Source organism: Cydia splendana, chromosome 18 (genome assembly GCF_910591565.1).
Source record: "Cydia splendana chromosome 18, ilCydSple1.2, whole genome shotgun sequence".
Classification (NCBI taxonomy): Eukaryota; Metazoa; Arthropoda; class Insecta; order Lepidoptera; family Tortricidae; genus Cydia; species Cydia splendana.
Genome location: NC_085977.1, coordinates 17,436,049 through 17,450,160, shown reverse-complemented (window position 1 = coordinate 17,450,160; position 14,112 = coordinate 17,436,049). Strand labels below are relative to the sequence as shown.

The window sequence follows — 14,112 nt, the reverse complement described above, 5'->3', positions numbered from 1 at the left end:
ACCAAAATTTTCGTATGCCGGTCTTCCACACATTGACTTTAACCTCCTATATCCCAGAGTCATATATGGAATTTTAAGTATAGAAGTTTCTTTAATTCCGTTATAGTTCAATATTTGATTTGAATGCGTCCTTTTAAAAGGACGTCGTGACGTAAAAGGTTAAATGAAATTGTTGTTTTCATGACACTGACGATAAAATGGCAACAATACTATACGTAACGTAAAATCAGGTAACAATAGTCCTTAAATACAACTATGGTTCAGTTTTTAACGTTGATTCTTAACGAGCCTTTATGATCTGTACTCGTTACATTTATTTTGGAGCTCAGATAGACCAATGCTCTTTCTAAATTATATACTCAACATAATTTGAAAAATACTTATTTTACTAACTAACAAACTATTTTGGCTCAGCGATCCAAAGAGAATCTTGGCCCCCGAAACGAGAGCGTGCCACCTGTCCCGATCCTGCGCTACTTCCTGTCAGTTACTGACGCGAATGTGAAGCAGATCCGCCGTCACACTGTCTTTCCAGCGATACCTACCTGGGCCGACCCACCGGATGGCTACCAGTCGGTCGGACTTATTTTACTGGAACTTGAATTTGGACCATATTTGTAAGCTGTGGACTTAAGTTACCTGATTTTACGGTACTTGAAAACAAGGCTACAAACAGGATAGGTAGTGAGATTTATCTGTGATAATTATTGCTGTGTTGCGCATTATCCCATCTGTCAGGAGAGTCCGAACAATCGAGATGAAACATAGTATCTTCCTGAACTCCCCTAAATCATTCCACGGGACGATTCCCAAAGACATTTCTGAACCAACTATTTTCAAATTATTTTCTTACAAGCGCCATAACCTAACCTAATCTACTTATATACAGCTCTCCTGCACCCGATGCGACGTCGTGACAACCTCGGGCCGGAGACGGTGTGCCGTGAGCGATGACGTCACGCCCGTGGCCGAGGATGGGCTGCAGGCGTTTACGCCTTTGTTCACTCTTCCTAAACTATGATACGACTGTAACAAAGGAAAAAAAGATTAGCGACTACAAATAAAAAATGCGACTAACACCAATCCAATGGGATCGAATGGTTATTTTTAACCTTTAACGGACGCCACAACTTAAAAATTCTACATAAGAAAAAGAAGTAAAACCTGTAGGTACTTACACTAGTTAAAGGTATTCTATAATCCTTCTTTCTCAGGTCCGCGTAGTAGGCCCCGTCGGGGTCCGCGCGGATCTCTTCCACCTTCGGCATCTTGGAGGCCGAGGGAGGCCGCTGGAGGCTCATGTAGCCGTTGGTGACTGGCCTCCGTTCTACGGACAAAGACGTAATTAGAAACCGTGTACTTTTTCACAAATTTTGAAAGCTTTGTGCTACCAATACTATAGTTTAATAATGAAAGTCAGACACTAAGCCAGATGCTTTAGTTTAGTTACTTGCGTGTTCATCAAAACTGTAAAGTTTTCTCTCCTGTGGACAATAGTTAACAGCTTGTGGGCATGTAGGTAACGATTTTATCATACTTATCCAAATAACAGGAGTTAAGCGTTAAAAAAATTGACCTTTATAGCCCTTAACTTTTGGGTATAACTATTGGGTCCACAGGAAAGACGTGAACATAGTTTTTTGTTTGACCCTTTATACCGGTCGCCGTTTTTGACAACTTGATACACGTTGACTTTTTCTCGATCCACGAAGAAACAATGCAAAAATTCCTCAAGTAGGGAAAATAGTGGTGCAGTGGATACTCAGTGAGTATTATTATTTTTAGAGTATTTATTAAGGATGACACTAGGCCGGACCGGCGCCGGGCCGGAGCTTCCGGCGCTTCGTTTTCAATGGAAAGCACTACGTGATCACCGATCAGCTGTCATAGAAAAAGACATGTCGTACGCCTCGGCCCGGTCTACCGTGAGTCATCCTTTACTCACCATATAAACAAGGTATGATATCAGGATCAGCGTCGTCTTCTCTCGGATCAGGCGCATGTAGCAGCGCCCCGCGCGCCCCGCGCGTCTCCCCCCGCGGCTCTGTGCTGCTCGCGCGGGATTCCGCTTCTTTGACAGGTGTAGGGGTGTGCGCTGCGCGCTCCATGTACATTGCCTCGCTAGGGGTAAAAGGAAGGATATTAATGTAGCCTTCAGGTCGTCATCATCTACGTCGAGTTTTCTAGAGATGCGATTCCTATTTAAAAAGTCGTATGGATCGAGCAAGATTCATAAGCTCGATAGCTCAATAGTTGGACCAGTTGTAACGTCATTCTAAAAAGTCTGGAGATAGTAATTGTTTATAAATCACCTTAATTAGAAAATCCAAAATTCTTTCTCGAAATTTTATTAATTCATTTAAACCATTTGCGTATCATTGGGGCGAGTAAAATGGAGTAGGGTACTCTAAAAGAAATGAGTCATTAAGCCCAGTTTTTTAACAATTGTCACCACATAGAATCTTGTATCGACTCAAAAGGCATCCTATAGGTTCCTGCCATTAAAATTCGACTAACCAATAGGTACTTCACCTACCTCAACGGTGCATGTTTCGCCGGCAATCCCCGGTGTCTGTTGGCGTGTCTTCTATACAAGACCGCCAGCACTCCACACACGGCTGTGGCCAGCAACGCAGACATGGCCGCTATCGAAGCTAAGACTGGTGAGACGCCGAGCGTGTTGCTTTCACCTGCACCAAAAATATATTTATAGATCCAGATAATAAAACTAGGAGGCTAATTTAATCTTACGTTATAATTTAATCGTATGGTATTATACAGATACAGAGAAATCATAAATCTAACTCCAGAGATTTAATCCACTATCGTATTACCGTATATATATGTCAGTCGCCTGTGCGACGAGCGAAATGCACGCGCGCCTGACATTTGGATATAATTTTGATGTCACAATGTAAGATTGAATTGCCCTCCGAGTCTAATTAAATGTTATAAGTTGCACTACCTAATAAGACTGCAGGAAATTATTTTATCAAAGAAGTCGTTATATTTCCATAAGCAGAACTTCCGAGTTACTTAATCTATTGCACTTTTTTGTCTGGTGCTAATAATATAGGTAATTAGAATTGTTTCAGCAGATACCTAAATACTCTAAATAAGTTAATAAATTATTTTGTTTAGTTTCGTATTTATATAAATAATTTTGTTTGAAAATAAATGTATCATTAAAATAAATAAACCTCCCGGAAACAGACCTAAGCTAAATAAGTAAATATATCTTGTGGGTATTATGTTATAAAGAGACTGACGTATTAAGTACAACTTTAAAAACAGTTGTAGTTTTTCCTAAAGCTTGATCACACGTACTTACTTAGTTTACGAAATGAAATCACTATCAAAGAAGAAATCGAAGAATTCCCCGCTAAACACATAAATGTAAACAACGATTTCCAAATAACTCATTAAAGAGAACTAGGTAAACAACTTTAATACCAGACATATAATTAACAGACACTTCAAAGCATGATTATGTAACTAAGAAGATTAACTGACTGACGAGGTATTTATAATGAGGATTTTAGCAGTGGTAATAATATAGAACATGAATCGCAAACACAATTAATTATTAATTTAAATAGCTCAATTATCACAATATTCAGTTTTGTCAGTGTTGTGGCATTTCAGGGTGAAGCAAAGGCAAATATTGCTAAAGTAGGCAAAAACCTAGGGAAATTAACCCACGAGTGAGTAATGAACACAAATATAACAATATATAATAAAATAAAATGTAAGACATGAATATTCTGCTGTAACTACTTTGTCACAAAGTTCAAAGAAATAAAATAAACCCCTCAATAACTAAAATTAAAGTTACTTTCAAATTACTGGTAAATAAGTCCCTCTACAAAACCATACTCCAGAAACCAAATTGACAAAAATATAATTGTGTACCAAAACAGCATCACAGGTTTGTTTGATGCAGTTCTGCTTTAATTAATTTACGGCAAGTTATAAAATAGAGACTGAAGACTTCACAATCTAAATCAACAAAGGAAACTATACTTTAAATACTAACAATACGGTGTAAAATCGGTTGGCAGTTAACGTTTATTGTATGCAGTTTTTAATGCAGTCGTCTTCCGGCAAATGTCGGAAAATAAACGTAGCTCTGACGTTTATTGCCTTTGATGTAGTTAACATTTCTTGTACTAAAACGGGAAATTAGTAGAAAAAGATAATTAAAAATATGTGAATTTACTATGACATATCGTTTGATATACAGATGTTTTCACGAAGAGAAATAAATAATTGAACAAGAGAACGATAAACGCTGAATGTTGATGAAACAATGTTAGTTATTTTTGGTTAAATGTTGTTCCGCACCAAACTTAGTTCTTATACTTCTTATCGTTTGTCTTTATTTCTAACTTACATCAATCCTAAAAGATTCCTATAAAATCTAGCATAACCTAGTAAAATATAAAAATATTAATTGTGAAAATTCATAATCACTCTTTTATGATTTTTTTCCTTCACTTTAATGTTAAACTTATGTTAGTACACAAGCCTAGCATGATCGCTTCCGATTTAGACCCAGTCGATCCAAACACCATTACTCTAATCATACTCAATTACATTCTGTAGCCACTCGTCCTTCTAAAACGTACAATCTTCCTTTCAGGTGATTTAGTATAATGTACCTTATTTTTAAAGGATTAAAGTATATTTCGAGAACTACAGGTAAAAGTTAAGCATCATGTCAAAGCACTCGAGCCTCGAATTTAAAGTCAACTTTAAATAATCACACAATCACAAGCGTAATCACTCAGTTCTCAAACGTCGTAAGAACGATTAATTTTCTAGTTATATAAGCCATTTTATGTACTAGCACAGTATTTTAGTGCAAATGTTTCTCAAATTGGCGGTTTGCTCGGCCGCGGGTAGTTTATTCGACTGCAATCAGGAAATACGGCACGACCGCAGTTGACTTCATTAGTGACTTCGGGTTTTAACATACCGTGTAAATGAATATAGGGAATCCGGATCCGTTCGGCGAAATATCCGTGCATTTTTTCAGATATACACGTGTTTTCTGAATTAAAATGTTGTATTCGTACGACCAAAAATATTAAGTTAATGGCGGAAAATAACTGTTATACAGGATTACGATTTTTTTTTTCGGTTTTTACTCACGCATTTGACACTAAAGTTTAACTATAATGTAATTATAAAGCCTTAGGTCTTTTATAGATACGATTTTGTAATTAAAATAGAACTTGAAAATTATCCATTATCATTCACAGTTATAATTTTCGTTAATAATATTCTAAAAGTTAGGGTGTACCTCAGGGTACTATCTTGGGACCAGCTTACCAGTATACTTGGCTTGTCCTTTCAGAGTGACAGTTTCAATTGTTGACACGTCGCTACGACCCTTTGCGTTGACGGCGTATAAGTCGATGCGATAGCTGACGCCGGGCGGCAGCCCTTTGATCTCGAAGAAAGGGGGTGTTCGGTTAGTTGAGACGTTGTAGCGGACCTGTAATATAATACGTTGTTAAAAAAAGGAAAAATAAAACATGTGATAGGTAATGTGATATGATGTAGTCTTCGGGTTCTAAAAACAATACTCCAAGCAAATCAAAAATATATAATGTAGAGTAAGTATCATCTACTGTGTAAGATATACATATCAAAATAGTAAAATACTATTGCACACAAAAATATACAAATGAATGTATTATACTTAATAAACGTATCGCTATTGTTGCACAGCGATGCCAGGGATTTTATATATACATAGGTATCTTATAAAATATAATTTTAGATAACTTCGACCCTTGTCTGTTCATTCTTTCCCAATACACTATTAATAACAGATAATTTTATGCCTCTATTTTATCACGTCTAGCTCGAACTTATATCGAAGCTTTGATGAAATTTTAAAGACGTAGTAAAAGCAAAGTTTGATACATAACTCAAAGAAACTAATTTAATCTCCACTAGGTACAGCGGGTGTGTTATATTAGCTATATTAAAATATTATAGAGACACATTTGAGATTGTATGCTCGTTGTAGCTGTGAATCGAGTTTAGAATAACAAATAAATAGTCTCAGGAATACTGGAATTGGAAATATCGTATCGAAATTATAAACAATTTCTGTGATGCAAGTTTATTGACTCATAGTATTCATACTAATAAAATAACTAAGTTTTACATAGGTATGTCCATATAATAAAGACCGCGATAACAACGGAGTCCAATATGATGATTATTATGAATGAGCGTAAGTATAAGTATTATACAAAAAACAGTCTCAACCAATAAAACGGGGATTCCAATCAGAGTTAACGCCTCTGTTAATCTTATTATGTATTTTGTACTTATTGATGTAAATTAAAATAATTGTAGTTTTTGTTTGAATACTGGGTGCATTATACATTTCAGATCCACTACCGATATCATTTTACACCAAACATCAATTTAAAAAGCTTATAAACAGTTATACACACTCGAGCAAAACGAACGGAAAAATAGTTTTGCATAAACAATATTACCAATACCGATGGGATACTGTACTGATAAACCGCCTGCTCATGTTGTATCGGCGCGATCAAATCAACGCGATGCCTTTCGGGTTGAATACAGGACCATTCATATACAACCAGCATGGGTGAGTCAAAGGCACAAAACAACCCGTATTATTACGCTCTCTGGATTTATGGTTATGGAATTTGAGGTCATGTTTAACTGGTTTGAGTGAAATATCGACTCGTACATATTCTGAATACACAAGTGCCATTGCAAATTTTTTGCCGAACGCTATCAAATGATTGTGGCACGTTTTTGTTGTATTGTATGTTTGTCAAGCATTTGGACAGAGTTCCGCGAATTTCGAATTCAGTTCGAACAAATTTTATGGTATTTTTTTTAGTTTTTGCTTTGTGTGCGGTTTTATTTAAAAATCAAACAGTTACAAAAAACCGTAGGAAACTCTAACAAAAATGTTTTCGTGAATATATTCTGTACTGGTACTTTTAGGAGCATTTATGTTTAAAGGAAATCTGAAAATTCATAGTTTAAAGTATATTATGAAAGGCATAAACAACTACATATTTCAAACAGCTATTGTCTTAATACTTATAAAGACCTAGATTTAACAAGGTTTTCATAATATAATCATAAATTACTGTTTAATACTGTACAAAGCTACATTTTGTAGGAATTAGGTATGTTTGCAAATGGCTAACATTTACTTAATTAACTGTGTTCTTGATATTAAAGATCTTCCATTACTTCCGAATCCTTCTAATGTTACTCTCCTGTTGGATCGAAGTCAAATTCAAACCGGTTTCACTTATGCAAAAGTAAAGTACAAAAGTGCATGGAGATGTTTCAACCGTTTCAGCTCAGTGTACCCCTTACGTTTCATTAAAGTGTCAATAGGCCCTCTACGTGTTGGCTTCAACTCCGCGCACGCCTTCCAAAGGTCCGGAACACCATTGTTTATGGGAAAGACGTACAAATATACTCACAATCAAAGATGGGAGCTCCAGCAATTCCATGAGGAAGGTCTGGGGGAGACCGCCGTCGAAGTTCTCGACGCACTCCACGTATAAGGAGTCGATGCTCTGGTTCGCCACCGTGCAGTTTTGCAGGTGGAATGGACGACCTGGGAAAAAGCACTAATATAGTAGCATTCTCTGCATTGTCATAATATTCATGATCTACTACCATTAGAGACAACCAGTAGGTTTCTATGCCTTTCGACTGAAGCTTATCTCTTTGACTGCCATAGACGTCTACGGATGCAAGCGGCGACAGCATAATGTAGACCTTTGTTCATTCTGACGGTCGACGAATAGCAATAATTAGGGCGATCAAAACCTTTTTTTCATGGTCACAATAATTTTCAGTTTGCGCTTCACAACTTCCGACGTAAATGAATTAATGATTCACAAAATCAGTCAAGACCCTTTAATCTGAACCAAAACATTTTATGTGAACTAGTCAGCTCGTAATTAGATCTGTAAGAAATGCTGATCGGCTAATTGGATTATATACAGCTCTCGCAGTCGATGTAGTCTACAGACTACCTCCTCAAAACCCTCACTTAGACGCTGCAACTATCATTTGCTAAAATGCTGCGGCCAATCATGATTTAAAAGTCTAAACAAATGAAGATCAGCTCCACCGACTCACCAGCCGCCACCAGCTGGAATGAGCACGGCACCTTCTGCTGGCCCACAGAGTTCTTCCCGTAGCACATCAGCGTGCCGTACTCCATGTCGGTGGTTGGGGTGTAGTTTAACGTTGACTTGTGGCCGTTGCTGTTGAATAACCTGAGGAAATAGTACGGATTTAGCCTCCTGAACCAGGACCACTTGTTTTTTTTATTTATTTGGAACCCATTCACCGCCCCGAAATTTGCATACTAAAATCGGTCTCATGGGCCGGGCAGCAGTATAAAAGTTCAAAATATAAGTAATGTAGTGTAGACTAATATCCACTTCGTCGCGCTACAGCGGTAAGTAAGTAGGTACATACTTAGGCGCTAGATCAGTCTGCTCTCCCGAATTGTTGAACGTCCAATGAAACGACGTGACAGCCGGGTTGGCGTCGACAGAACAGTGTAGGGACACGGTCTCATGCTTGAGGGCACCAAAGAGCTCCCCATCACGTTGTTGGGCGCATACTGGGGCATCTGTTGACAAAATGTGGAATCTAATTTCAGGATACAAATAAATCAAGCTACTTAGCTGGTTACTCGACGAAGACTCTAAGATGATTTATTTCATACTCATACCATACATGATATAATAAAGCAAGACTCAAGAAAAGTGGTTTGACTGGTGCCAACAACGGAGGTACGCGATATACCCACACGTAATTTAGTTAACATAGTTTTATACTTATACCAATATGAAATTACCTACCTATAAAGACTCAACGGTATGAGAGCTCAGATTCTAACCTACTCACAATATTACCCTAGAGTTTGTAGGGAAAACCCCAACTTACTAGCATTAAAAACACTTATTATTAGAACGTACAAATTCTCTTGACACGACAAAAAAACAGCACTTTAAATATCTCTCTAAATCATTCGCAGATTCTTAGAGCACTATAAAAATGCTGAAAGCTTTAGTTTATCGACAATAACCTCGAGCAAAAGTCACAAACTTCAGTTTCCATTAACTTCTACGATATTACTTTGAAAAAGTTATACTTATCCTGGTTCATGGCACCAGAATAATGAAGAATAAGACTGAAGCTCTATAATGATGAAAATAGCAAGAAAACTATCAAAGTTTGAAGATTTAATCTAGATTGATAGCGCTAAGTTTGCCAAGATAATAGCTAGAGGCGTTTTAATGAGAAAATCTGAAATCATATTTATAATGAGAATTTGATATTTAAAGAGAAATTAAATAACAAAAGTTGTCCTGAATAATTATGTTTTAGACAGAGGCGTACATTATTAGAAATAAAGAAAAAGTGGAATAACTCACTGTCTCGGGCGAGACTCGAACTCGCGACTGGGATACAAGCCCATCGCTCTGCCAACTAAGCTACCGAGTCTTACCCGTTGACAGCGAATATTTCCAGCATACGTAGTGAGTTGTTCCACTTTTCATTTATTTCTTACTATTATGGTTTTGTTTGTAGGCGTTTCTGCTTAATTCAAAGTTAATACAGACGTCTGCTAATAATACGACCATATTTGAACAGACGAATGCAGTCGCAAGTTCGAGTCTCGTCCGAACAATAAATTTTTCGTTTTTTTCTTGATTGTTACGTGAACGAAACGAGTCTGTCTTAGTTTTAATACTCCTTAATAATTAAAATACTTCCTATATTTTTTTTAATTTGAAATAACAGTAAGTAGTATTTAGATACAGATGTAGTGAATAATTGTTTTCCATCGTATTTTCTCACAATCGTTCGTATTTGTCATGATAGTTCAGTCAATGTCAGTACTCTTTTTGTATGTACCGAGACTGACTGAAATAGCAATACAAGTTCGTAAGTTTCCATGAAAATACGATGGAAAATAATCATACACTACATTTGTACTCAGTTGTTTCTGATATCTCTCTTCGTCTTGTCTGGTTTAGGGTAACATTCCATTTCTGACTGCACACTACTAGTACGAACGCGTCGGTATTATTGTCAATTTCCATAGTAAAATGAATGGTAATGCTGCTGACGTTGGAAATGGACTGTCACCTTTACGCTGTACGCAGCGTGCAGCGTCATGGCAGCGTCACTTTGTATTGAAAGACAGCAATATTTCTAAAGCGAACAGCGTCAAGCGGATAATAAGGCCTAAGTTCCCCAACATAACCATGAAGCGTTTTAATGAGAAAATTAATAATAACAAGTGTGTCCCTTAACCCGTTACCTGGTAAATTAAATTTTCCCCGGGCCTTTACGCTGCATTCCACAAAAGCGCTCGGAAATTTAAAGCATTTTCAAAGAAAATGCTAGTTTTAATACCCTATTATGGGTAAAATGCGGGTAAGTAAGCATGTTATATTTTAGCAGGCGTCTTAAAAATATAGAATGTGAGTATTTTAAACTGAATATGAAGGTTATTCAGAGAATACATAAATGTTGTTTTATTATCGCATGTATCTTAAGCAGCGTAAAGTCAAGAAATTAAAAGGGGACAGATATGGCCCCCTTACTAAACTTGCGACGGAAAAAATGGCTAACGTGTGGGTTTTTAACTATTATCTCAATTACTCTGAAATTATCCTTCTCTTAATATTTTTCTTCTCAAAACAAATTTTACTCCGAAATCCACGTCGAGTAAAACAAGGCCAATCAAACGAGAACCCTTCAATAAAACACGTTAAACAAATACCTAAACCTAAGCTGACACGACTCATATATGTGACACTCTAAACGTTGTCAGGGTTTAAGCATTTAGCGACCAATCTAGGCGTCCGACCGAAATCCGAACAGCGTCAGAACTCCACAGACATATCTGAATAGAACATGTAAATGCACTCTAAGCAATTCGATTCCCTCACCACACCTAGATCAGGTTGAGTCGCTCAACGCTGACGCAATCTCAGTAGGAATATTCCAGTGTATTAAATTCAAGTGTGGTGCGGGAGGGTCCTGGATTATCCCCAGGGTACCTTCCTTCCACACAGCCCGATCGCTCTACTAAGCCAGTAGTACTGAGCCCAAATGTAATAAATGATCTAGCACCCAGCCAAAATCCCCCCGTTTCATCAATCGCCCGAACATTGCCACATACATAAGTGCCATATACTTACACAAATGTCCAAGCCTCAAGCAAATTCCTACTCGGAAAAAACAAATGCCCCTGTCTATCGATCATGCCTTATATAGAATGATTTTTATGTGAAAATCACTTTCTGTAATAGTGTTTCGAGAAGTCATTACACACCAGACATATTGCACATAACTTAAGATGTACTAGGTATTATTCGAACTTACTGAACTCTGGTTTTGACGCGATATTCCTACCGCTCGGCTACCAGTTTTCTCACATGTGACATCTATTCAGATATGTCTATCATTCAGGGATCACAGATCGTCCAACTGGCGAACGTCGACTTAAACCGTCAGCTTACGCAGTGCTCTAGCTAAAAATTGCAACGTAATTTGGATTTGCGTTTGGTGTGAGACTGGAGGGTTTATATAGACGGTTGATATTTCCTTCACATACACCTAATTCAGAAAAAATTGGGGCAAAAGTCTCACGCGATGGTCAGGTCATTAGCCGCACAGTTGGCTATTACTGAATTACCTATCACAACCTCGAATCATTATTTGTCAGTTTTTTCATTTTTGACGGAACGCGATTTTTTTTTCAAAAATCGAGGGATTTTCAGAAGGATATTAAATTTTACATAACCTTGGTTTCTGCAGGATACATTTTTGAACGTTTGAAAATTTTATAGGTTTTGGATAAAACGCGTTCGTTCAAATGCAAATTGTGAAATTAAACATCGTCAGAACATTTTCGAAGTCGCGATAGGACAGCAGATTACTGTCAACACGGCAAATAACCGCAACCAATAGTGACAGGTGGATCGCAAACGAGATCTAAAGCATCAAATTTTTTTTTTATTATGAACGGTAATTTATGATTATGATGGATGTAAAATCTTTATTTTACCAGAGCCCTAAACCCTGTATAAGGAGATGGCTCAATGGATCAAGAAGCCGACGGGGAACACGCACAACGGGTTCTTGGGGAGATCCTTGGGGGAGGTCTGTACTTAACTGCAATGGACGTCTTCTTATATAGTACCTACTTATACCTTACACAGTAGATTAAGGAAGATTGTTGAGTGCTACCGTTCGCCAACAAACTGCCATGCAATTTGGCGAAAAAATATGTGTAATGGATTACTGTGTATTTTTTATTGAGTAAAAAAAAAAAAAAACAGGTGAACTAAGATTTATAGATACCGCTGTATGAGGAGGCACAATTGGTTGTAGATGAAATCCTGGATAAAAGGAGTCGTGACTTACATCTGACCAGCAAGGACACGGGATTGCTAGTGCCCTTGCCCTCGCTGTTGGCTGCCATGCAGGTGTAATCGCCAGCTGCAGCCCTTGTCACCCTCTGGAGCACCAAGCTCTGGGCGCTGAGGATGATGCCGTCAGCTTCGTTGTGGAGGATCTCGGTGTTCTAGAAAAAAATACAGGTTACATACTAGTTTGTGGAGGATCTCGGTGTTCTAGAAAAAAATACAGGTTACATACTAGTACAGGTCGGCAAACCACGGAGCGAGCATGCTGCTCTTTGGAGGTAGGTATAGTCACCACACGGGATTGTTATGCCATTTAGGGTTTTTGCTAAATTAGAAATTCTACAACTAGCGTAATTACGAGGGTCGCACTGAAAGATTCGGGAATGGGACACTTAGAAATAACATAATAGAAACAGGCATATAATTTATAAAAATGTAACTCTTTATAAAACTTTTAAGGTATATTCCATTTGGTTGTCATTTGTATTTAAGAATTACTGGCAATTTGAAAATTGTATGTCGAACATTATTTGAATTTTTGGCCAAGTGATTTTTCGGATCATATTTTTAAACGGTTTTCAATATGCCCTCAGCGAACAAATAAAAGTTACAATGGGCTTCTGTTATTTTTTTATGAACTAGAGTTCATCGTACGCTCGTTTGCAGTTAAAATTAAATATGAAAGTCACTTTCATTTTATCCCATGGGTGATCTTAAAGAAGCATGTCATTCCAAAGCGACGTCAAAAATTAAAATCGCATTTGTGCTGTTAATTAAAAAGACTGCCAAAAAAGTTGCATATCGGCAGATTTCGACATTCCTAAATATTCATATGACAACAGTAAAAAAATCTTTTATATATATATATATATATGTAAAAAAACTTCAATTCCGTTGGCTACTCCACGAATTTCATACAAAACCACTAAGGCCCCAAAATCGCCATACAAAAAGGACTTTGGGATTATGACCCGTGTGCATTACAGAATGATTACTTTCAAAAGAAAATTTATATGCGTGGTCAGTTTGAGTTTAAGTATGTATTAAAATAAAGATTGACCGTCTAGATGCGACAGTTTTCTCTATTCCCGACATTTTCAGTGCAACCCTCGTATTGAACAAACAATTTAGCTAGGACCCTAAATGGCGCCACAATCGCGGAGCGTGATGGTCTGATGATACAACTGTGGGTTCTCTAGTCACTCAAAAGTACTAACACTTGGAGTTCCCAAACCATGGAAGAACAAATTTTATATTAAAGGAAAAATTGAAAAAATCACCGCTTCTACAAAGACTGACACTTGCGATGCGACCTTTTGGAACACCGGTCCAATCGCTCTTCCAAAAGGTGTTCGAAAAGATCGCAAGTTCGAGTCTTGCCAGAAGCGGTGATTTTTTTTCCTTTGATACAAAATTTGTAGTACTGCTCGCAGATGTAGCTGCATGATAAAAATAATTCAAGGAAAACAACGTTTGCGGCTGTTTGAAGTTCCCAAAGCAGTCATTTTACTGCAGATGGCTCTTCTTCTAAATATGCCAAAAAATACACAAAACGATACGATTAAATCATACTATGCTAAAACAGAGACGCCCTACTCAGAAAAAGACGCCTTCAGAAGGTCACATT

At 37.4% G+C, this 14,112-nt stretch overlaps 1 protein-coding gene and 1 non-coding gene across 3 annotated transcripts in view; both read right to left on the bottom strand.

Annotated features, from left to right (window-relative positions):
* Positions 1-824: 824 nt before the first annotated feature.
* The window catches only part of LOC134799092 (hemicentin-1), a 228,311-nt gene continuing 215,023 nt past the window's right edge, over positions 825-14,112 (bottom strand). For both annotated transcript variants that reach the window (XM_063771477.1, XM_063771478.1), the window contains exons 9-17: positions 12,484-12,643; positions 8,512-8,668; positions 8,167-8,306; positions 7,500-7,636; positions 5,335-5,500; positions 2,537-2,690; positions 1,946-2,121; positions 1,179-1,327; positions 825-1,026 (exon numbers count right to left, since the gene is read on the bottom strand). In XM_063771477.1, coding sequence (XP_063627547.1) covers positions 880-1,026; positions 1,179-1,327; positions 1,946-2,121; positions 2,537-2,690; positions 5,335-5,500; positions 7,500-7,636; positions 8,167-8,306; positions 8,512-8,668; positions 12,484-12,643 — 1,386 coding nt within the window. In that variant the 3' untranslated portion in view covers positions 825-879. The remainder of the gene's footprint in view (positions 1,027-1,178; positions 1,328-1,945; positions 2,122-2,536; positions 2,691-5,334; positions 5,501-7,499; positions 7,637-8,166; positions 8,307-8,511; positions 8,669-12,483; positions 12,644-14,112) is intronic.
* Positions 9,477-9,546, bottom strand: Trnat-ugu (transfer RNA threonine (anticodon UGU)). Its single transcript has one exon. It is a non-coding gene; the product is annotated as a tRNA-Thr (tRNA).